This window comes from Pagrus major, chromosome 1 (genome assembly GCF_040436345.1).
Source record: "Pagrus major chromosome 1, Pma_NU_1.0".
NCBI classification, from domain to species: Eukaryota; Metazoa; Chordata; class Actinopteri; order Spariformes; family Sparidae; genus Pagrus; species Pagrus major.
Genome location: NC_133215.1, coordinates 16,346,575 through 16,371,163, shown reverse-complemented (window position 1 = coordinate 16,371,163; position 24,589 = coordinate 16,346,575). Strand labels below are relative to the sequence as shown.

The window sequence follows — 24,589 nt, the reverse complement described above, 5'->3', positions numbered from 1 at the left end:
TTGAGGAGAATAGAGTTGTACATCACAAGGAAATTACCCAATTCTAAAGGACATATCTTAATAGTGAGTACTTGACCCACAAGACATACTAAGTCTCCGAATGAGGTTACTCATCACTCATCTACGTATGGATACCATGGGGTATTGAAGTCTAAACAAAAAACTTTGCTTACCGTAGTTACTGTAGGTCATGTTGTATGATTCTCAGGTCACGTGTAGCACTCTCTAAGAGGAGGCAGTCTGTCTGTCTGTAAGAGTCTGAGATAAAGCAAAACATATCAATGGCCTTGGTTGCCCTGGGAGATGGAGGCAGCCTTAACAGGACAGCTGCCCCAACTGCTAAACCTCTGGAGACACAGAATTGAATTATTACTCTGCAAGAGACAGGCCATGACCTGCTGTTTTGCTAAAGTGACCTGAGAACATTCCTATTCTTTCAATTGATTAAAAATTGTACCACAGTTTACTCACTGCAGGCATTTCTGCTTTAGTGGTGAATACATTAAAATACTGTTGTGCCAACAGGTTATTGTTATCCACCCCCGGCATTGAGGATTCAAAATATGTCAGTTTGGAAATGTTCAATGAGAAAAACAAAACTTTGCAACCATTTGAAGTTTAGCATCAAAACAGAGGGCCAAGCAAATAGCACGACAGATCTTAACAACTACAGGCCAAGAAAGAGAGAAGATTTTGTGAAAATCTTTTGAGAAATATTTTGCTACCAGTGTCAGCAGGTGTTATGGATGGATACAGTGGTAAATCTTCTCCATAACAAAGTAAATGTTTGAAAACAATAAAGAACTCAAAATTGGTCCGTGTGGCACAAAGTGAAATTGGTTGAATATGACGCAGTTCCTGTTATAGCAGATAAGTTCAATTTGCAAGGTCGGATTAGAAACATTGCAGGACTGTTACAGAAACTAAAACCGACTTCTAAAAATGATTGAGAAGTATGCCATTGACAATGACTTCAAGTGCTGTCATTAGATCCAGTGGCGTCGGAGCGAAGCACTAAGCTCAGTTACAGCATGCTGCTCCCGTGAAGACTGTAACCTTTTTTGCTGGTTTTCATAGCAGGAGATTTCTGATCTTCTAAAGAAATGTATTTCATTATCTTTCACACTGCTGAAGCAGGCATAATGTTATATGTGTGGCTTCTTGAATTGTATCCCAAATGAAGACGGTTTAAAGGTGACTGATGAAATGAAGGTGAAATTAAAGTGTTGAATAATTGGGGTTTACTAATATAAGACAGTTATACTGTACCAACTGTAAACCAGTGATAATAATGTTTACTGTAATTTAATTACAGAAATTTAGAATTTACATCCTATACAAAATATTCTAAGTAATACAATAGAAAGTAAAGCCGCATAGCTCGGGGAGGTGGAAGGGCACACAGTATCTTTATGCATGGGTTCACTTCCAGTCACAGAATGTCATAATTTACCTTTTTATTAACTGCAACCATGATCTTTACTCAACCTGGACCGAGAATTCTATTTGTCTAACTTTAACCCTAGTTCATTTGCCATAGACACGATCTCTCCATAACTCTAACTGTACAGCAGTTGTCATGTGCAGATATTGAATAAAGGAATTAAAGTATAAAAAAACTGCACACGCACAAAAAACACCCATGTCATCTGGGTGCTCAAATCTGATCTACTTGTCTGGTGATAGAATTGTGATACCTAGTAGTTGACGATCAACTCAGTTGTAATCACTGTTGCTATTTTGAAATTGCTGCTGTGATATCACTGTTGTTATTTTGGTAATACTTTGAGGGACAATGTATTTTGATACTGTGTCCTGGAAAGGTCAAGATTTTAACTTTGGAAGTCCCACATTCTTCTACCATAAATCCACATAATTTACTCAAATGAACCCGCACAACCAACTTCTCCTGACATAATCCTGATTGTCCTGAAATGAAGATCCCCTCAGTCCCATACAGGGCTCCATGGTGCAGCTATTTTGGACACACGTGCATCCAAAAATATGTGAAGTGCGACTAAACATTTTCACCTGAAATTGAGATTGATAATTGAGATTATCATAATTTATTGTTCTTTCTTGTTGAATGTATTTGCACCTTTTTCATGTTTACAATCATTTACATCTACATAATATGCAATACAATTAAATTCAACCAAAATGGATTATTGGGTGCAACTAAATTATGTGCAGGTGCACTTAACTGAAAAAGTTAGGCATACCAGTTCAACCACTGTGAATGTCCGGTTTGCCTTGAGATGAGTGGTTTAGCCTATATATAGCCCAATTGCAGAGTGAAGCCCACATACCCATAGAACTAGGATAATGCTTAGTCACTGATTCAGTTCACCAAGTCCACTTGGTTGAAAGAAATGACAATAGCATCAGTGAATGCAAATGTAATTGAAATTCAACATGAAATCAACTGAGCTTTAACCTCATTGTCTGATAAGAAACTTTCTATGCCAAATGAGGCACCTTACCAGATCACAGAAATAAAATGTCGAGACGAGATAATGAGTGATCCAGCATTCTGTAGCTCTGTAATTAGCCCAACAACTCAAGCTTGAAAATTAGCAATCCAATATGGAAGTTGTTATCTTTAAGTGGTCATCTTTAAAGTTAAACTTATTCATAGACAAATCACAATTTTCTTCTGTAATTCTTAATATTGTGTATAATATTCTGTTTCAGACTGTAAAATGTATCTTCAACAACTGATTTCATTCTTGAGCCTGAAATACACAACATGTTTCATTTTCTGATGTATTTTTAAAATGCCTCCTTTGTAACAAACCCTACACCCTTCCTTGAATCAAAACACATGTATCCCTTAACTTGGTCTGTACTTCAAGCATGAATTACTGTTGAATAAACACATTAAAAGGTAAGTAAATGCATTGAAATAATTGCCCATGTTTACTTAATGCAGTAGATGGGGGGGGGGGTCCTATTTCACTTGAGAGAAGCTGACATCTTATCTATAGCTTGTACCCATGTGACTATCTTGAAAGTCTGAGACTGGGATAGTTGCGTAGGCCATCACTCACTACTGCTTTACTGTCACTAATAGTTGCTTTTTAGAAATGACTGATGCTATAAGAGGAATCTTTAAAAACAGAAAGCAGTGGTTGTTTAGATTAGGACTCTTGGAGAGGAGGCTCAGTCTGCCTCTCAAACAGACAAGAACATCAAGTAGTTTGTTCAGTTTCATAACAACAGAACAGGTGAAAAATGTGCACTTACTCAGCAAATATAATACCTTCATTCACAAAAAATGAGTTACATTGCATCTTTAGTGGCCGTTTGAAATGAGAGTGCTTTAGCCTCTGGCCCTTTTTGAGAGCAGGCACTGATAAAGAACAAGCACTACAACAACGTCACATATTACTGCTTGTATTTTTATTTAACATTTTCTCAACAAAGAAGAAGTCCTTTTTTACTAGAAATAGAAAGAGAGTGAGAGGTGGACAGAAAAACAGATGGACATAAGGGGAGGACAGTCCTTAGCATAATTTCTGAGGATTTAAATATATTTCCTTCTTTAATTAGCATTCAAAAGGTAACCAACCTGACAAAGTTGTTGGAAATGAGCCATGTGTTCTACCCCCTGTCATCCTGCATGTAATGAATGCATCTGTCAAGTCATCTCTCTGGGCCCTATTTTGACTGATGGCTGATTCCAGGATTCCCTATAGCACTACTGCTTCACGTATTTTTTTTCTTTCTCTTTCTCTGCATCTCTTTCTGCTTTGGGATATTGAAATCATTTCCATTCCTGCCATTAGTTTGTTGATTAGTGCAGCTGTTTTTAATTGTTGAGGGTTATCATGTAAAGGAGGAACAGCTGCCACAAATCTTGTCAGCTGTAACTCTTTGTTTAGACTAACAATTCTAGATTATCTGTGAATCCATTCGCTCTTTTCCTGCAAAATGTTTTGAGGCTACGCATTAAAGTTTCATTAGCTATATTTGTGCAAATTCCCCGTCAACTCAGGCACTGGAAAACACGCATCCATTTTTGGAGGCATCGCGTGTTGATTAGTTATGTTTTGATAGAATAAAGACCAAAAAATAAATAAATAAATAAAAAAGATGACTACATGACAACTTGTACGAGAAAGGAGTCACTCGTGAAATGAATCCCACAGAACATTATTACCCAACTCTGCAGTTCCCCTCAGCTTGATGGAGAGTTTCAGCTCATTGTTTTGGTTTTACAACCCGCAACTTTTCTGCCATGGTTTACTCTTACAGTACTGCTCTCATCCACATCAATTCCAGATGCAGCAGGTAGTTGTTTAGGTGCATTCAGTGAGTATGCTACCTGCCAGCAGCAGACAATTGAAAGAGAAAGTTTGCTGGTTAGCAAGCAGCTTGCCAGAGATTTTCCTCAGTAGGTGTTACAGACAAAAAACAAAGCTAAAGTGAGAGTGAATATTAAATTTATATTTGCCAGGTAGCCAGAGACATGACTCCAAATAAATGCAAATGTTGCTCTCTATCTGTTTGTTGTGTAAATAGGCAACTCTTTGCCAACACGTTTGCTGTATCAACTTTATAAGGTGATAATATGTCAGTGTTGTCTTTACAGTTAATGCATGTTTGGACATAACTAAATCACAATGAGAAACACAGCTATACACACAAAAATAATTATAGTGCAGTATCAATTAGTCCAGTTAGGGGCCCAAATTATTGAATCGAAATTGCATCACAACAGACTAACCTTGCTCATGCAACCCTCTTGCCAGACAAAATGCTGGTATGGGAAGATTCTGCAAACCCCGAGATTACATTCAATGACACATAGGTGCTTGTCATTAAATCCAGCTAATTTAAATATATAAAGACAAGCTTACGTTTCGCAATTGTGTGTTCTGGATTTTTTTTTCTTTTTTAACATAAAGCTGCTCAAACTTCCAATCCCCTCCCATCTCTCTACCTCACCACATGAATGCGCAGTGGTAATCGCCAGACATCAAACAGACAGCAAACTGCTCTCTGTGCATTCATGAGCAGACAGGACTGCTTCTTTATGGAGTTCTCTGTTCTGATTAGACAAAGTGGGCAGGGATACCAGAAAAGTTCTTCTCTCTTTTACTGCTTGTTCGGTGGGAGGAGACACATAGGTTACTGACCAGACAAACAATGATTACTATTTGAACATATCGCTATTTAGCACTTATTTTGACTTACAGCAAGATGTGTGCCGTGGCAGTTGGGCGTGCTGTTGCTAGGATGTAGAGTGGGTCTACTGATTACAGGGTTGGCGTCTCTATCCCCACACATGTCTAAGTGTCCTTGGGCTTAACACTGAACCCCAGGCTCTCCCAGCCACAGGGGATACACGAGCCAGTGTGTTTTTAATGATTGATTAAATGCCTTGATTAAATGGGGACGGTTGCGTCCGGAAGGGCCAGAGCCTATGCCAAATCAAATGCAGATCATAGAAATCAGATTTCCAGGGCAGGTTACGGGTGCCCGGTTTGTCAGTGAGATGGAGCAACAACACTTTTCCTAAAGGCTTGGTGTCATTGGTGTAAAATATTTTAATAATCCCTGACTTTTGTTCTGAGTGAAGCACGGCCGCCAGGGTTCTGCCTGTATGTTTATTTACTGTATGTCACCACACATGACTTCAGGCACATATTTTAAATTCAATGGGGAATCTTTATGTAATGGAAAGACATTGTTGTATTATATCTGAAAACCATATATTTATATCTGGCTATAAGTTCAATCAGTTCAATACAACCTGAAAGGGTACACTCAGTTGCATGTTTTGATCATATTATCAAAAAAAAACTGCAGTAGATGCAGGTGATCAACTGCTTTTTGCTATGAGCAATATCTGTGAGTATAATTCTCCTTCAGGAACACAAACTTTTCAATGTATCAGCAGCATTTATGCACCTTCTCCTAGTTTCTAAAACTGTTTTATTTTGCGGGCAACATTAAATGAAGGCTCTGAGATGAGGTGTCTAATGTGTGTGTCCTTAGATTGTTGATAATCATTCAGTCCTCCTATCCCCCTTTCATTCCCCCACTCTCCTCTCACTAATCATCTGCCCATGCTCCCTGATAGATATCATATATGAGAGCTATTACTTAATTTTTGATTTGCTCAGGCTGTTTCCCCTCAGCTGTGACTCCAGCCGTTTATGGTGTGATTGCTCTTGACATTTTAATAAGAAACTTTCCTGTGCTGACCCTAAGGTACCCACCGCTATGTGTTCTGAATCACAAGTGAAATGTAAGAGAAACGGAAATGCAACTGAAAACATTCAGAAAGACAGTGCGGTGTGCCCTTTTCAGTTCAGATTCATGGTATCCATCCTCGGCATGTGTTAAGACTCTACTGAATTGTAAACAACTCAAGTAGACAGAGTTTGCCTCTCAAATTCATGTGTTTACACATGATTATTCAGTCTGTATTTTTTCACTCCTTGAACATGAATTTATGTATTTGTTTTTGAGTTATGAACTGAACACAGGGGGTGTTCGCGACAGTTTCCCTCATGCATGTGTTTTTGTGACAGAACAGGTGTCTAATCCCACAAAATGCAAACATTCTCCACACTGATAAGCAAATTCGCCAAATTCATGCTAATCTCATTTTTGAAGAACCACAGACCTCCCACTCATCGGTGAGCAACACATGTATTTGTCTGTCATGTTTTGTTAAGCATATGCATCTTGTTGTCACTTCAGTATCAGGTGGCTTACACTGCTCTCTCCTCTTTGAATGGCAAGAGTAGACCCTTTCAGGATACAAGGCATGATGGAGGTTATAAGAGGAGGAGGTCTAATTACACAATCTCTCAAATTATCAGAATTCTGGGATAGAAAAGCCATTAACAGCAACCATTTTAACAAAATCATTTACAACTTCCCAGTCCTTTTTTTTTTTAAATTGAAAGGACTAGTTTCCATTAAGGAACTCAACTGCATGAACATTAATTTATTATTCCATTCACTCACATTGAACCAGAATCATTCAAATGTTTCAGCAATACTTAACATTTAGGATGCAATGTGACTATGATTATGTAACTTTTGGTCTTCACAATATGGCACAAGTGTGAGGACACACAAACATATCATTCCAAAACTATGGACATTAATATTCTGCTACAACAGCCTCCAATCTTCAAGGGAAGCTTTCCACAAGATTTTGGAACCTGACTGCAGGGATTTATCCCATTTAGCCACAGGAGCAGAAGTCAGCTCAAGCACTGACGTTTGGCGATAAGGTCTGGCTCTCAGTTGTCCTTCCAATTCATCCTTGGTGTCGGGTGGTATTGAGGTCATGGCTATGTCCAGGCAAATTCATAAAAAACATTTCATTATGGACTACATGTGCGGAAGTTCAGTTTTGACCTTGGTAAAAGTAGCTTTTAACAGCTTCTCATGGGCTTTAATTTGTGCTTGTTGGCCCTACCATGTTGAAACATGAAAGGGTTGCCCCCAAATTGTTGACATATAGTCAGAGGTGTACTATCTTGAATATCAACCCAAACATGTCCACGTAACCACATAGTGACTCTTTCTCCTTATCTTTCCACCTGTGCATCAGTCATAACAGCTTTCTTGACTGACCGCTATGTTTCATTCCCAGCATATCTCCTCAGCCTACATGCTCCCAGCTAGCACGCTAATAGCATCCTGGTAGAGTAAAATCTATGTATGTAAATTGTATGTCTGAAATGAAACACCCATAACGCCCATAGCAGAGTAATCTAGAATATTAATATGTAAAACAAAATCTCTTGCATTTAGAGCTTGAAACCACCGTGGCACTGCATGACTGGGGAGACAAATAGTTGCCCCACTAACTTATAATGAGCAGAGCCTTTGCTATCTATTGGAATTCCAGGTCTATTTCCTTTAAGTGTTAGTGAAATACAGAGGGAGTGTTAGAGGAGAGACGGTGGGGGTGGAGCATGGAGGGAGGTGAGATCTGAAAGATTGAAGATGGATTTCTGTGGGAGTGGTGTGTGGGCATTAGAATGCTGATGGTGCAGGAGAGACTGCGACTTGGGAAATCACTCGTCTGTATCATTTCTCCACTCAAACCCACCGTCAGAATCAGTTTCGCTGTTGGGCATTCATGAGTATCCTGAGGTCTAGCACTCTCTTACACATATTCTATGCATATGCACCTGTATATGCCATCAACCAGTGATTGCTCCTCAGTACCAACAAAAACATCTTGCAATTTACAGGAATATTTTTACCCAGTAGTTGTTCAAAAATGTTTTCCACACTCAGATCAGTCCCTTCATTCATTATTTTATATTTCTAAAAGCTCAGCATAACCAGACTTTTTATTATTAGATTACATCAGGATATATTAAACAGACAGAGGATTGTTTTATGACTCTGTTGGCTTTCCAAGTGACTTGCATCACAAATGAAAATTGGTAAAATTACACATTTATTGCAATTACTGCATCTCGATCCTAATATTGTCTGATGTAGTATAAATCTTACTGCTCTGATCAATTATACATAAATATATGTATATGCAATCCTAGTCTGTTTTAATCTATTTGACATATAAAATAAGACTTCCACTGGCATATGAATGCATTGTTGCAACATACGAATACTGTTTGTATAAGAAACTAGTGCACTATACCATTCTGTGTTATACAAAATGATACAAGATGTGACAGACATCAGTGGCACTGCATTCCTGTTCCAAGATCAATCCTTTTATATGAACATTTTACCGATGTCATTATTTCTTATAGTTCTTTTTTAGTAGGTATTTTTTTACCTCTCATTATCATACTGTGTCACTTTCCCAGGGCAGACACACTACAGTCAGAACTTGGTCAGAACTAGTATTAATTTATGACACAGGCTGAGGGCAAGGAAATTAATTTTCAAAATGCAGCTCAACACCATTCCCCCCTTCCACTCCATCACTTTATTTACTGCAGTAAAAACATCGGTGAGGTAATGACAGTAAGGCCTACAAACTACCCAGATCTACCTTATAGTGTATTCTTATAGTGTATTCTGCCACACCTTCCTTCAGTGCTGCAACAGCGCTAACATAGTGTGAAGATAGTTCGGGCAATGCAAGATTTTTATCGTCCCTGATTCCTCACCCTTGCCACCAGGTGACAGGATAGCAAGGTTACACAATTGCAGTGATGCAAGTCTGTTCTCAGCTGAGTGAAAAAGATGCAGTATTCACAATTCGAAAATGCCAAAGTGTATCAGCCTTTCAGAAAAGCATTCAGACATTTTGGTCTTGTTTTGCATCTCAGTACACATCTCATCACATCAGTGATCCAGGATTATAGCATTCTGAATAAAGGAGTGCTTGCAGAGAGTGTGGGCTTCAGGTTGTTTACAGCATTTGCAGACCTGTCATGTCCACTAGATTGGCCAAATCTAGTCTGTTTCCAGAGGCAATAGTGATAGATTATCTGCCCCTAGGATGGCATAATTCACCATTGTTCTCCTCCACTCTGTGGACTGGCAATTAAGTTTGTAATTGCTGCAGGTTATTTAAGTGCGAGTGACGGACTTACATATGACTTTTTTGTTGGCTAAATGATTTTTCTGTCGGTCACAGGTCTTCACTGCCACAATCTTCTCTAGCCTCTCTTGTGCTGCTTAAACATTTATAATTCAAGAATACGGTGACAATGTTTGCTTAGCATCTAATTACAGACAAAGGCTTGAAAACTCAAACAAAGTCTGTCATCCATGTTGTTAATTAAGTATTTTTCATTTTAATGCCTCCATTTTTATGTATGAAGAATTGATAACTGAACCAGCAAGACAAGATTTTTGTCTGTGTTCACATACTCATGGGTGGTGTGCACACATTTTATGCTCTTTTAGTTTGTATAGACCTTAATTATGTTTGATACTGAATTTGCATTGCACATGATGTTGAAGTATTAAAGAAATTCTGATAAATGAATTGAATAATGAAGCACAGCTTTTACTTTTTTTTGTTTCCATTTTGCAGTAATTGTTTCTATTACAATTACAATAGTACAACACGATAAAGGTTAGGTCACCTTACTTTGAAACGTAGTCAGATACTGATTACAAGTTACATGGCAGTTTTTTTAGGAACGTAATCCATTGGATTCCAAAGAAATGTAATGCAATCTAAATAATTGTGGCAATTTTTGGATTAGTTCAAATTCAAACATTGGAAATATTGCACCATATTAAAAAATGTGATGCCACAACAACAATTAAAGCTCCACAAATATATATATTTTTTCTTTTTATATCTCATATATTCATATATCTCATATCATCGTTGATGTGCAGTTGTCATATATTAAAAACACAATCATTAACGCAATCAAACAATCCATGACAATTTAACAATAATGTTTCAAATGTAGTCTGGCCTGATTATAGTTACTTATATTTTGTAATATGATTATTTGTTTTACGTATGTCTTTTTACTATCCAACCATGAACTCAACAATAACAAAAATGTATTAAAAAGTGAATTAAATGTGTTAATATTTATGTTTAGGCTATAATCTTCAAATTTACACTAAAACTCATACTACTGCATATTTGTAGGGCAGAGAATTTAAACAAATTCATGTTCATAGTGATGGACTATGAGACTGAAAGTTGCCTCAAAACAAATGAATGGTGTTGATGCATGTGTGGGAATCATATTTAATTTCCCTACAGTGTGTTCTTGCCTGTCTTGGTACTGGTCTCATGTGACCTACTCCCTCTTTGTATAAGATAAAGAACTTGTGTGATGTGGTTTCTATGCTTTTCCCTCTGGCATCTCATCAGATATCCCAGTGAGTAGCATCAGGGTCCATTTACTGTCTTATAAAACAACCAGTCCCCTGCCAGTTTGGTACAAAACGATTCCATAAACAAAGATATAAGTCGCTAAGTCCGCCCTAGTAAAAGGCCTTATGGGAAAAATGACACCTTACAAGCAATTTACACTCCTGCCCATTGAGAGTTCAACTCCTCTGTTTCACTCTCCCTCTTGCTTTGCTTCTGCCTCTGTCCTTCCACCCCCATTATGTTACTACATCATATTCATTACAATGCTAACTGATATGTAATCATTGCCAAATGTGATACAGTGAAGTCATCTGCAATATTATTAATAATATGACCTCTTCCCCGTCTCTCTCTCTCTATATTCTAGTTGAGAAAGGCAGTGATGGACCACATCTCAGACTCTTTCCTGGAGACCAATGTCCCTCTACTGGTGCTCATTGAAGCGGCTAAGAGTGGAAACGAAAAGGAGGTCAAGGAGTACGCCCAGGTGTTCCGTGAACATGCTAACAAGCTGGTGGAGGTCAGTCATGAATTATGCATGAGGGCACATGCATATACACACATATCCCTTTTCTTTTTCACCTGTTCAGAAATTAAAGAGAATCTGCAAGTTGTGTGCAAATATATGAGCGATGCAGGTCAGGTCACCATAATGGTGCCTCAAAGTAAACTTCGACCAATACACAGAGGTATGATCTCACGATAAAAACCTTCCTCATTAAATAGGAAGAAAATACATTTATGCCTGAAGCCTAAATACACATATTAGAAATGGACTATTTGAGAAACTGCAACACAGAGCACATTTGCATTCTTGAAGATCAAACTGTAAATGAGATATGTAACGATATATAAAGTTTATTTAACTTGAACCTTTTTAGACAAGCACACATAGGCACACTACCTCTAGAATTCTGCACCGACCTTGTATGCTTACTCTTGCTTTCACCGGTTAAATGCCATACATATAGCTTTTCTCTCACACAGTGAGGATACTGTTTCTTAATCCTTTGGTACAGTGGAGGTACAGTACATCACGCTTCTAAGCATGCTCATCCTCTGAACTGTCTGTGCACATATTTGTGGCTGAAATCACATTCCAAGCCACAACTTGAAGCTTCAATCACCATTGACTTTGTGGCACGCAGCTTGTTGTGCAAAGCTCAACCCCTTTGAGCAATGGTGCTGCGTACACCTGGAAAGTAGACCTTTTTCTTTCTTTTTTTTCCTTTTGAGTTTCATTGTAGTGATGCAAATAGGCAATCACAGCTACACCTCACAAATGTGCTGTTATTTATTAAAGTATAATTTAGACACTCCTGGATAAGAGATGAATGTATGCATGTGATGTCGCAAAAAGATTTACGTAAATGTGCACCTGCCTCCACTGCACCACCTATCTAAAGATAAAAAAAAAAGAAATATGATGATCACAGCAACTGTAAATAAAGCTTTCAGCTGTTTTTTTCATACTCTATGTACTCATATATAGTGGTGGATAGTTATTGTTTACCTGTGTGAGACTACAGGCATTGAGGGTCTGTTTATACAAAGCTCTACTGCTGTCTTTTTTGCCTTGGTTTGCAGCAAATAGTCATACAGTTATGCAATGCAGAAGTCTGACTCCCACTTTGAATGCAAATTTAATCTAAAAGAAGATAACAGTCCTTCAGACAAAATTGAGAGCGTCCTGCAGCAAGATTAAGATACAGTTCATGTTACTGCCACATGCTGCAGGCACACTGACCTTTGTATGCCAATACAGTGAGACAGGTCAGTAATGCAAAAGGAAGGTGTTATTCTTCTTCATTACACATTAAATATATGTACTGGCGGACTAAAATCCAATCCAAGTTATTTGGTATTGAGTTGATGGAGGATAGCAGGCAATGTAATGGCTGCTCAGAGTTGTGGTCAGATGATCATTGGGGTGTTTCATGGTGACAACCCAAGAAAAATCTGGTGCACACAATTGGTTAAGAAAGACAAGACATCTAAGAAGCAAGATCATTGGTCTTGATTAGCCCAGACGACTCCTGAATCAGCAGAATAAGCCCAGATTGACAAGTGTGAAAGCAGTTTCGAGAGACCACTGTGAAGGACTTTCAGTCGAGCTCAAAGAAGTAAATCATTAGATGACTCAGAAAGGGGAGTCAGAGCCTTTGCAAGGTGGGTCTCAGCAAGGTAGGATTACCTCAGATAGAGATGCGGTCAAGCAGTTGAAGGAAAACTTTGATAAACTCCTTTTCCCAAAGTGCATGCCATCTATGGAGGAGGCTTCTAGTTTTAAGAACAGGTATGGCAGGGTGCACGTCATTTTTTGGGGTATCATACAGCACAGCTTACTGGGGCTGGAACCTCAAAACACTTCTTTAAAACTCAACCAAACTTTTGGAAGAGCAATGCAGTCCAGGCTGTGGAGCAGTGGACTAACATGATCTTGCAAGGATACTAGATAAGACATGCAAGTTTGCCCATCCAGTCTATGTATGGTTTGTGGACTGTGGTATTTGGGGTGTCTTGGGCAGGTACTGTGAAAATATGTCATGAAATGTGTCAGACTGTTACTAGGATTCATTTAGCCGCTGTTTAACGCCATTGACTATAGACTGTCCCTAAGACGTCTCACCTCTCATCCAAGAGGCTTTTTCACTTCTGAACTGAAGAGAACAGAACTGAAGAAGCCTCTTAGATGAGAGGTGAAATGTCCTCAAGAAACTGAAACAAGTCCAGTTGCCTACAATATAGCACTTAGTATTACCATGACCTGGATGACTGAGAACCTTCATCAACCATTGTAAACATTGTGCAGACTATCCATGATTCACAGGCACAGGTCATCTTCACAAACTGTGAAGAGGTGATGTAGAGGAAGGGATGGTGTGCTACTCAGGTTGGCTTTCAGTCTTTTCGGCACATTCTTTTAAGGTTTATAGTATCTCTTATTTTAATCAGGGGTTTGGATTGAGTTTGTTTCTTGGTCTTCCCATCTGTAGTGGGGTAGGAGGTAATGTCTCGAGATAAATTCCTCTGCCCTTCAGTTGGCTTTGTCTTTTGTTCTCACGGCCCTTTAAAAGGAGCCTTTAGAACCCTTTATGCGGGCATCTCTTTACATACTGTCACTTAAAACAGCACTGCTGCTTCCTTTGACATCAGCTGAGAGAGTGAGTGATTTATGTGCCCTTTTGGTTTGCCCCAGCTGTTTGCTGATGAGGGAGGATCTGAGTGATGCTACAATCAAAATTTGTCCTTTGCATTCAACATGTTAAAACTGTGTTTACCCAGGGACATTTTAAGTAGATGCATTCTGTTATTCTCTTGCAGGTTTTTGTCCTGTGTATCTGTAAGGCATATGGCAACAGTGGGGTATACAGCAGTTGTGTGTATACCGAGGAGATGGAGAGTTAGCCCCTGTCCATTGGCTGTACAATTGGCTTATCACAATCTTGTGTGTTGGCAGGCATGAACCCATGTGCAGCTATTTGTGCACAATTTTAGAGCAAATCATTTCATCTTTTTAAAAAAAAGCAACTTTTGTGCATATAATTATATTCAGCTTTGGCCAAAGACTAACAATGTTCACAAAACTTTCACTTAGATAGAATATGGTACATAATCATTCACTTTAATGGCCAGATTTTTTCAGCTTTGTTCGTCACAAGGGAACTGTTTATCATTTTGTATCAGCAAATTTGTGGCAACAAACTAGCTAAATTGAATATATTTTCGTTAAAAAAGGGTTAAAAATATGACTTATAAATGTCTCTGCTTGAAGTGCAGGAGCATTTACAGCCTTGTTTAGAGAGATGTCCGCAGCAGTGAAAGCATTGTTACTAAAAAACAATATCCATTCAACTGTTTTGACAGCAAACCAGAGAGTTAGAATCTTGAGGAGTAAGAGTTTTAAGGTGTTGCGATACCGCAGAGAGTCTCAGAGTCAATCAGGGCTAGGAGGCTCATGTTAACAAGATGTTACATCCCTTTGGTCCCCTAATGCCTCTCTGGCTCACATTTTGCACAGTGGTTCACAGTTAGCTGGACTGGTTACATATTAATGTATGTATAGTAGTAGGGGCTTCATTCACGAAGCCAATAAGGTCTCCCAAGCATGTTTCAAATACAACAAGCTCTATGGTCAAAGGTGGAGCCCCGGATGAGTACATGTTGGTTCATGAGTCCACAAAGACTTATAGAAAGGAACATGTGACTGCTCCTTCCCTTTAATAAGATAAAGCTCTACAGGGTTAAATATGTTTATCATACTGTAACTGGTAGAGCAGCTCATGCATACACATTTTGGATTATGAGTTGATGGGGTGATTCGTCAATAAAGTCTCATTAGAGGTCTGCAGCTGGCAGAGCTATAGTTAGAATGTCTTTTTGGCCAAGTGGTGGAGATGAGTAATTAGTGTGGTTGGATATGAACTATGCTGTCATACATTAAGAATTAAATGAACAATCTTATTAAAGGAACTTCTGGAATCACTATTCTAACTAATGTGATGTTTGCATATTACATTCACTTTTTATTCATGCAAATAAGGCAACATTGTAAAAAGAGAACTGAGAATTATATATTCACTGCAGATAAGAATTTCACTATTTGTTATATGCCACATTATTTTGCAGTTTTTGTACTTGTTGTACTGTTGTACTTAAGTATCATCTAAAAAACAGTGGATCAAAGTATAGTTGCTCTGAATGTATGAGTACTTGATACCTACATAACATACCTATACGATCTATCCTTCCATCAGACAGTCATACTGCATTTCTGGTGCCACATTTTGGCTAACATAGAGTACAAGCTATACGGAGGTGCAATGCAGAATTGTATCCTTTAGTCAGGGTGATCATGGACATTGCCGGTCCTTGCTAGCTTAATCGCTCATACACTCAAGGCTATGTTATATACTTGGCAATATCATTGTCATTGCTGTCATCATCATTATTCGCACCTTCACAGACACAGTCATCATAACCACCACCATCACAATATTCTAATATATTAGGCTAATTAACACCCTGATCAATGTCACTGCAGTCATCTTCCTGATGTCAGGGTGGAACTGTCTTAAGCCATTAGCCTGGAGTTTGGACTTGGTCAGCAGTATCAAAGTAAAAGGAAGGGCCTCTCTCTATTTCTATTTTGTTTTCATTTGATTTTGTTCCATTTTGCTCCACACTATTTAATATCCCTCTTTTCTCCACCATTGTTCCCTGCTCACCTCAGCGAAGAGCCAAGTTCACCCTGAGGGCTCTCCTAATCACATCATACTCATTAAACCATCTTGACCAGCGACATGAAACCACTAATTATTTAAGCCCCGTATGTTATTGGCTTAAAGACATGTAATGGATCTGTGAAACTTAATACAATGAACCTGCAATAGTCAGTGAAAGTTTCTCTAGGTATCTCAAAAATATATATTTTTCATTGTTACAGCCTTTGTGTTTATTCACTTACAACCTTTCACATGTGCAGTTATACAATGAAATCGCACTATGCTTACGGTACAAGCTGACATTTTGTCAGACAGATGAAAAGACTCTTGCATTGCACTTGTAACATAACAACATTTTTGGCAACATTATTTGTTTGGAATTGCAGTATTTTAACACCACAGAGATGTTGGATAATTTCAGCTGTCTTCATCCATAGAGGAAACTAGGTAAGAGATGGTGGAGGTGTATTAAAAGTAAGTAAGCCGAGAGCATACAGACACTGAGAATTAGAGAGCTAGTTATTCCTCTGTGTTTGGTAGGTAAAATTGTGCACATCTTTGCATCATTGGTCTATTAACACAGGATTTTACAAATTAATTCCCAAGGCTAACTTTAATGAGAAGTATATAATCCTAGCCCATCAGCAATCCAGACATTTTTCCTGTTTGAAAGACTCAACAGCAAACACAAGTTTCCTCTCTGTAATCAAGCCTTTTTATATTGAATGCAATGTTAAAAGTAAAAATATTGTGTTGTAATATTTCCCCTCTCATTCAAAATATCAGTTTGTACGCTTGGTGTCTCACATGCAAGATATCAGAGACAAACTCTTGTATAGCTTCAATGTTAAGGCTCAAGAAAAGTTTAATTTTCCCTTATACATTCATAACTTCTATATAGACTACCTTTTATCGAATCATTTATTTCATGTTTAAAGTATAGTCATTTGGCTGAGAAGTATCACAGCAATTATCAATATTTCAAGTCAACTGCTCAATTCTGGCTGCTATTAATGGAGATAGTATTTCTTTTCCCAAGACGAGTGAGAAATTATCACATGAAATTACTTGATTTGCTACAGCATTATTATAGGCTGAACATTGGACTTTAAATTAAACCTTGAAATTCAGTGTCGGTGAAAATGTTTCATTATTGAGGGACTCATTATAAAATGTTGCCTTTAATATCTATATCTATAAATATAGAGATTAATTCATTAGGTCTCCAAAATCAGGAACATAAGCACACATCATCCAACACAATGCATTTTTATCACACCCTATTCACCTCTCATGTGCTCACATGGCTAAGAGAGTAGAATACCGTCATATCCAACCATCACAAGTACATGTACACAGATAATTGACAGTGCTGTTATTCAACTCTGTGTAATTAACCATTTGCATGCAGCTACTTTGCGAGACTGCAGACGTTTATCCCAGCTGAGGATTGATAGCAGCACTGTATTTAATTTTGATCATTTTTGGGAATTGATGTATAGTAGACTTAGTATAGTAGAGTTTCCTTCCCAGGAAAAGTTAAGTTTCTCACGTGTTTTTTTTCTTTCGAAAGTGCTATTTCATTTTACTTTTTTTCTCTGTTTGAATTCGTTGTTTTGTTTCATTAGTGTAGCATATGATGTTTATATGTTGGATGTATCGCATGTAAAATGATGTGTAGAGGCAAATAATCTAAATCAAACCTAACTAAAAGTTTATAGTGCTGGAAGAAATTGTGATCTATCACCAGAGCTCTGCCAATTTGTACTCCTCTAAAGCCATTACTTCCCTTCCCTACCATATCTGTATATCTGTATACATTTGTAATGCATTTCTTCCCCATTGAACACCATTCAGCACAGATGTATAATAATCATTCTTTAGTTTTTACTTCCTTATATCTGCCTGTTTCATTGAGGCTGCAGGCCGCACTCTCCATTAAATTAGTGCTGCCCACACCGATATGCTCTTGTTAATTCAAACACAAGATGAATATCCAATCTTTTAAAGTTACCATGGTTCCTTTTTTATTGCCACTGCAGTGGGAATGTATAAGTGCCAGCAATTCTTGGACATCTAAAGGACGTTACGCTCCATCACTATTCTAATGTCAGAATGAGGTTTTCCTCTGACCTTGACTCCATCTTGGAGCCTTTCTCTTGAACAGCTCTGGTGTTATGAAGGACACCTCCATATCTGCTTTATCTCTGACAGTGCCCTATCTCTGCAATGCTTTTTCAATCAAGAGCAGAGTTACTTAATGGGTAGACAAGTCTCTGTACAGTACATGTGCACAATGTACTCTGGTTGATGAGACTGCATGGCTCCTATTATTGCTCTTTTCAAGCTCCCCCGATTAATGTTTTAGTATTTTGTTTTGATTATGATTAACCCCCCATGATGTGCTTTTGTACTTACATTTATTTGATTTTTTTGTGAATCCCTCACTATCCTACTTTGAAGTATTTTACCTAAGTCCCTCGCTTAATTTAGTAGCTTTTTGATACCCGATTGTTTCAAATGTTGTTATAACAGCTTAATCCCTAGAGCTGTAGATGCTCTTATTATTCACAGCAAATCTATTTCCTACATCAGTAATACAATTTATTATGTCTGTGGTCAAACGGATTCCTCATACAGTACTACATTAAACTATGTTATTCCCTTTACCTTCATCAGTTCCCTAGCTTTTCCTACTTTGGATTTACAGCAGTGACCTTACTTTGGACATGACCAGAGTCAAGGGGAAAGACATTCCTCCAGTGATTATGCATAATCAATACAAAGTTGAATGTAACCAATACTGAATTGGCCTTCAGGGCTCAGCGACATGTGACAGAGTGCAGCAGTAAATATTATTATGGGGGCCACTGCATTAAACACTTAACTGGACAATTAACCAGGAAGTGGATGGATCGCTGTTAAAGCAGGTCTATTTGAGATGACCCGAACCTGTAGGCCAACATTAATCCTCTCGTTTCATTCAAAGTTATTAGCCTCAATGGAAATCTGCCTTTGGAAGATGTAGCCACTGAAGTGCATAGAAAGATACATCACACTCCACCTAATCCACCTAAGGTGTCCCCCTCCCCTTTTGGAGTTATTTTTAGGTGAGCTCATAGCCAAGAAAATGTCAGAAAGAAAAGAATGCTGATATGCAAACGTTGTCTCACCGCAACAGATTAACATCATTTGGATTCTTGCAGCGAAGCCTTGGAATGAGTACAAATCTGTGCACTTTGCTTATAGAACACATTCACTTTTCAATTTTTCTTTGTTTATTTTAAGCTCTCGGCCATATTAAATGGTATAAAGTAAATACATCAATACATAGCAAACAATTTAAACAGTCAAAACAGGATCTTTTCACACTGATTTACACACAATTATCCATTATGTAAAAGCAGATATATGCATTTAGTTGATTGCTTTGAGTCTCTAAGTACAGTATATAACTAATCTTCAGTAGTAATGAGTGATAATACTGGCATCCAGATTCTACTAAATGTTTGTAATTAGAGTTGCAATCATGCAAAATGAACCACTGTTGTCTATCAAAGGGTGTGTGGCCATTAGGCTCCTTCTGGGTTTTCATTTTATTTAAAAAAAAACAGCTTTTAATGGTTTTAGAGCACTAGCAGGTTCTTCTGACTGCCTGTGCCTTTTTTTCCCCTGAAACCCTTTTTCTTGTTCTGGCCACCTCTGAGTACTTCAAGTTGAAATCAGCACAGTATTTGAGATAGACACTACTTTTCATGCCTACACTAGAGGAGATGTAAGTTAATGCCATTGATTACCACTAAGGAAATGGAGGAAAAACACACATTACCACAACAAAGAGAGAAATACTTTTTGATGGGAGCACATTGGGTGGACGCTGAATCTGCCTAGTACTTAAAGTGTGTACACAACCAACTGGTGATATTACGAGACTTTACCCACCACTTGCAAGATCCTCGGAGTGTTTTTTTTTTCTGGTGCTTGTTCCTTCTGCCCATCAGAGATGTCTTGGACACAAGACGTCAGTTTCTTACACCTTGCAAGGCATGTCAGAACATGTCTGTGTATAGTCAGTTATTCGAATTCAGAAACAGAATTGTGGAGTGGCATAGCTCTGAGGAATAGTACAAAAGGGATTTTAAAGTATGGGGCTTATGAAAAAAATAAGGACAGTAGGCCCCATCATCAGGAAGTAGGTGGGAAAAAACAACAAATCAAGAAATCCCGTTGATTGACCCAAAATGAGCAAGAGGATCCTTGGTTAGAAGCTCAGCTCAAGAGAGTATAATATGCTGACAATATCCCCGATATCCCCGATATCCCCAGAGACTAGGTGGCATTCTGATATCACTTTGGCAACTTCTTTCTGGTGCAGTAAAGCATGTTTGAGATCGATGAAATTGGACACCCATGGCAGCGTCATAAGAATTAAGAAAGCGTTCCTTGGATTCGAAATTAGTAGACGCCCCGAGTGCAGGGTGAGTCATCAACAATGTTTTAATTGTTTTCCAGGAAATCACAGACTCTAAAATAGCATAAAGAAAAAAAAATCACTTTTTTGCCATACCTCTGATACTGGTGTGTACAAAAGATATAGAGCAAGACATATGTGATAAAAGCTCTAAAACTTGTATTTTGACATATGTTGGAATGTTTTTTGCACCTTTCTTGTCTACCGACCACTCAAAACACTTCACAACACTGGTCACCTTCATACACCGACAGGCTGCCATGCAAGGTGCAGACATGCTCATCAGAAGAGACACAGCACACAACTAAGTGCTTCTCTGCTCAGCCATTCATACAACCACTCACACACCGTTGAATAGCCATCAAGACCAATTTGGGGTTCAGAATCTTCGACGTGCAGCCATAACCAGGGGTCGAACCACCAACCCTCTGATTAGTAGACGACCCCCTCTATCTCCAGAGCCACAGCCACACTAGATTCTCAGTTTCTAAACAACAAGTTCACCAGATTATCGATGTGTTCATTTTCCAGCACAGGAAAGTAACAGTAAGTGCTGCATTCAGTTAGTGCTGCATACTTAGAGAAAATTTTGCCATTCACAAATCAAATTTAAGGAGAAACCTTGAAGAGAACAAAATGATTTTTTATAACATTTTACATGAAACATCTAAATCACAAAGAGCACATCAATTTTCTCCTGAAATAACCCTAAGAATCTCCAGCCTTGACTGCCAAAGGCAAAATACTAGTTTTCGACTGTCAACACCTCTAGGCAGCTTTGTCTTTATCAATTACTTATTTACATCGAAAAGGTATTATAAGGCGCAAGAGAATGTTTACCATGCCAAAATTATTCAGTCATTGCCGCTAAAGATTATTCTGAGAAACCTTCAAGGACTGCAATATCAAGAGGAAAAATAAGTAAATCAATCTGCCAGCAAGATGTCAGATTTTTTTCTCCCTCAGCAGTCATTACTGACAGCAGTGTATTAAGGGGGGTGTTAAGGTGATGAAACTTTGATGTATGGTGATCTGATCAATACTGCTACAACCCACAGCCGATGAGTCCCAGTCAATGGGAGGATAATCACTGTTTTTTCTCAAGTGTGCTTCTAGGCATGACTGTGGCACTGTGTCTGCAGTGGTGGAAAGGTATATTTACTCAAGTAGTGTAGTTGGGTGCAATTATGAGGTATTTGCACTTGTACTGAAACACTGAGACCATATTACAGAGGAAACAAATACATTACGCCAGGCTCAGACAGGACGCCGAAGCGCTGGGATTAGCTGTGAAGCACTGAGGAGCGGAGCCATTTTCGTTTCGGCGCCCATGTTAACCAATGGTGTCGTTCACATAGGAAGCGCCGTGGTGCTCTGCTCCGATCGTTTCGGCGTCTGGTCTATTTTTTTCGCGTGCCGCAGCTGAATGTGTCAAGCAGGGCAGGAAGTCAAACAAAGCAACAACGAGAGAATCCGGTTGATTTTCAAAATAAAACAAATTTCAAAATAAAACTGTTTTCAATAATTAAACACCCCGATTGACGAATGTGATGTGTGTGTGTGTGTGTGTGTGTGTGTGTGTGTGTGTGTGTGTGTGTGTATGTGTGTGTGTGTGTATCTAATCAGAGCACGAGATGAACACACACACACAAAAGAGAGAGAGAGAGACACAGAGTGAGCTGGTTATAAGGGGTGGGGGTGGGGAGTCAACACATACACGCGCAAACAGAGACAGTGAGAGAGAGAGGCAGAGAGACGCCGGAGTTGTTGAAGATGGATGATGTGAAGTTAATTGTGGAAGTGGAGAAGTACAGGGAGTTGTATGACCCCCAGCATACATTCTACAAGGACAGCTCCAATGCTCCAAGTGTGACTACAGAACAGCCGAGGAGCAGAGCCGCTTGCCGACCAGCGTGGAGAAATTCCATGTCTGGTGTGAACGAAAGGGCTGTGGCTCGCGCGAGAATTTCCAAGCGCGGCGCTTCGCAGCGCTTCGGCATCCTGTCTGAACCTGGCGTTAATCTGACAGCTGTAGTTACTTTTCAGATTGCAATTTTTCATAAAAAAACAAACAAAATACGATAAGCTCATGAAAAGCAATGCATTGTGAAAGATTAAACCAATGATGTCCAACCCCTTTGATGTGTGACCCTTTAACAAAAAAAGCAGATTTCAGATGTCTGTGAAATAGTCAAGCAGATAGTTTAATTTTCAAAAGGGTCCAAACTGTTATATATTTCACACATTGCTACATCAGTTTTGATAATCTAATAATGTATAGAAACAGTCAAAGGCAACATTTTTTTCTGCAGAATTAGTACTTTTTTTATATTGTTTTACATTTTGGTGATAATACTATAATATAATTCTAATACAATATTTTATTTTACTGAGATTCTAAATTAAGAACTTTTACTTTTAAGACAATTTTGACATTAATGTGTTGCTACTAAGTAAAGGATCTGAGTACTTCTTCCTCTTACCTCTAGCAATACCATTAGTATCCCACATTGCTCCTCAGTTTCAGTATTAGCATGACAGGTATCAAACAAAAGGGTAATGCAAATTCAATACAGTTACAAATAATACCACAAATTGTCCTCCTGCAGAGGGTTGCTAGATGATACCGCATTTTTTATTGTGACCTTCTGTTTTATTGGATATAGATCAACAAATGATATTTGAACAACAGTTTTATAACAAAAAAATGCAATACAAATGAACAAATCATTAGAAACATAGTGTACATACATAAATAATTTGCGGAACTTTGATTCTAATAATACCCACTGATATTTGTTTTTCCCTCTTGGCTTCTTTGCTAATTTCCTTGTGACTCACTCCTCGTGTTTCAGAGGGAATTGGTCATCAGCCCTTTTCTGAAGAATTATAGCTGTGCCCTAGGATGCAATCAAGCAATCCTTTAACCTCAAGCTGACATTTATATTCTTTGTGTTACATCTCCACTGTCTCTAAAAGGGGAAAAGAGAGATAAACAAATGGAAATTATACCAGCATCTAGCATGTATTCACAACCCTCTCCTGAAGGCTTAGGAGAGTCAACTCAAGGGTCCATTATCTCTCACAGAATGCATGAATTGGTGGCAATGTTTGTGTGACATATTTCACCAAACCATGCCCAAACAAATTGCCGTGAAGCTAAGCTTAGCTCTGAGACAAAAACAACGCCTGCATTCCCGCCAAGAGCCGGAGTAGCTTCTGCAAAGGTGCTACATGACAAGGAGCGGCGGAATTCCTGTCATGTTATTCAGATATGACACTAAGTGGATTACACAAGATTAAGTGCGACAAAAGAGAAAGCAAAGGAGGAATAAGACTTGACGTAGCACCATGCTTTCGCGCTTTGAACAAGTAGACTTCCAATGGTAATATGATATATAGCCTCGTATAAATCCTTAATTATGTCATGTGCCCATGGGGGCTTAGTCATATCACTTTAGATGCCCCATAATGCATTTTTGCCTATGATTCATGTATTATCTTCATTTATCCAGGATGTGAACAATACGGTGTTCCACAGAGCAGGCAGTCCAGACATATATCCCCTTTTGTCTCTAATGTAGAGACTATACATAAACGTATTTTATCTCATTATTCATGCGATGATTAATGTTCAGTGTGCGTTCTGAGGACAAAATCATTTCTGAAAGTCTGCTAAGGAAAGGATTAGATGATGACCTTGAACTCAATGTCGTGTTGTTGCACAAATCATAACATTATATTAAATTTGCACGATTGTGTTTGACCTCTATTACAGATTAATCAATGGGGGGGAGCACTGCAAACAATAACTCACAACTAAGCAATGCAGTTATTATGTAGATGGCTACATATACATCATTGAAATAGCTTGGACAATGTGTGTGTGTGTGTGTGTGTGTGTGTGTGTGTGTGTGTGTGTGTGTGTGTGCATGTGTACACACCTTTAATCATCAAAATATTGGAGACAAATACATTCACTATTCTTACTTGTTTGTACACCAATCACATATGAACCTCTGTTATTTTTTTGAATCTGTTAAGGGTGTTGACAACCCAGTTTGTTACCTTCATTATGATCTCATA

The 24,589-nt window shown here is 38.4% G+C and overlaps 1 protein-coding gene across 1 annotated transcript in view; it reads left to right on the top strand.

The window, feature by feature from the left end:
- The window catches only part of ctnna2 (catenin (cadherin-associated protein), alpha 2), a 323,140-nt gene that overhangs the window by 234,381 nt on the left and 64,170 nt on the right, over nucleotides 1–24,589 (top strand). The window contains exon 9 of the mRNA XM_073466691.1: nucleotides 11,175–11,327. Coding sequence (XP_073322792.1) covers nucleotides 11,175–11,327 — 153 coding nt within the window. The remainder of the gene's footprint in view (nucleotides 1–11,174; nucleotides 11,328–24,589) is intronic.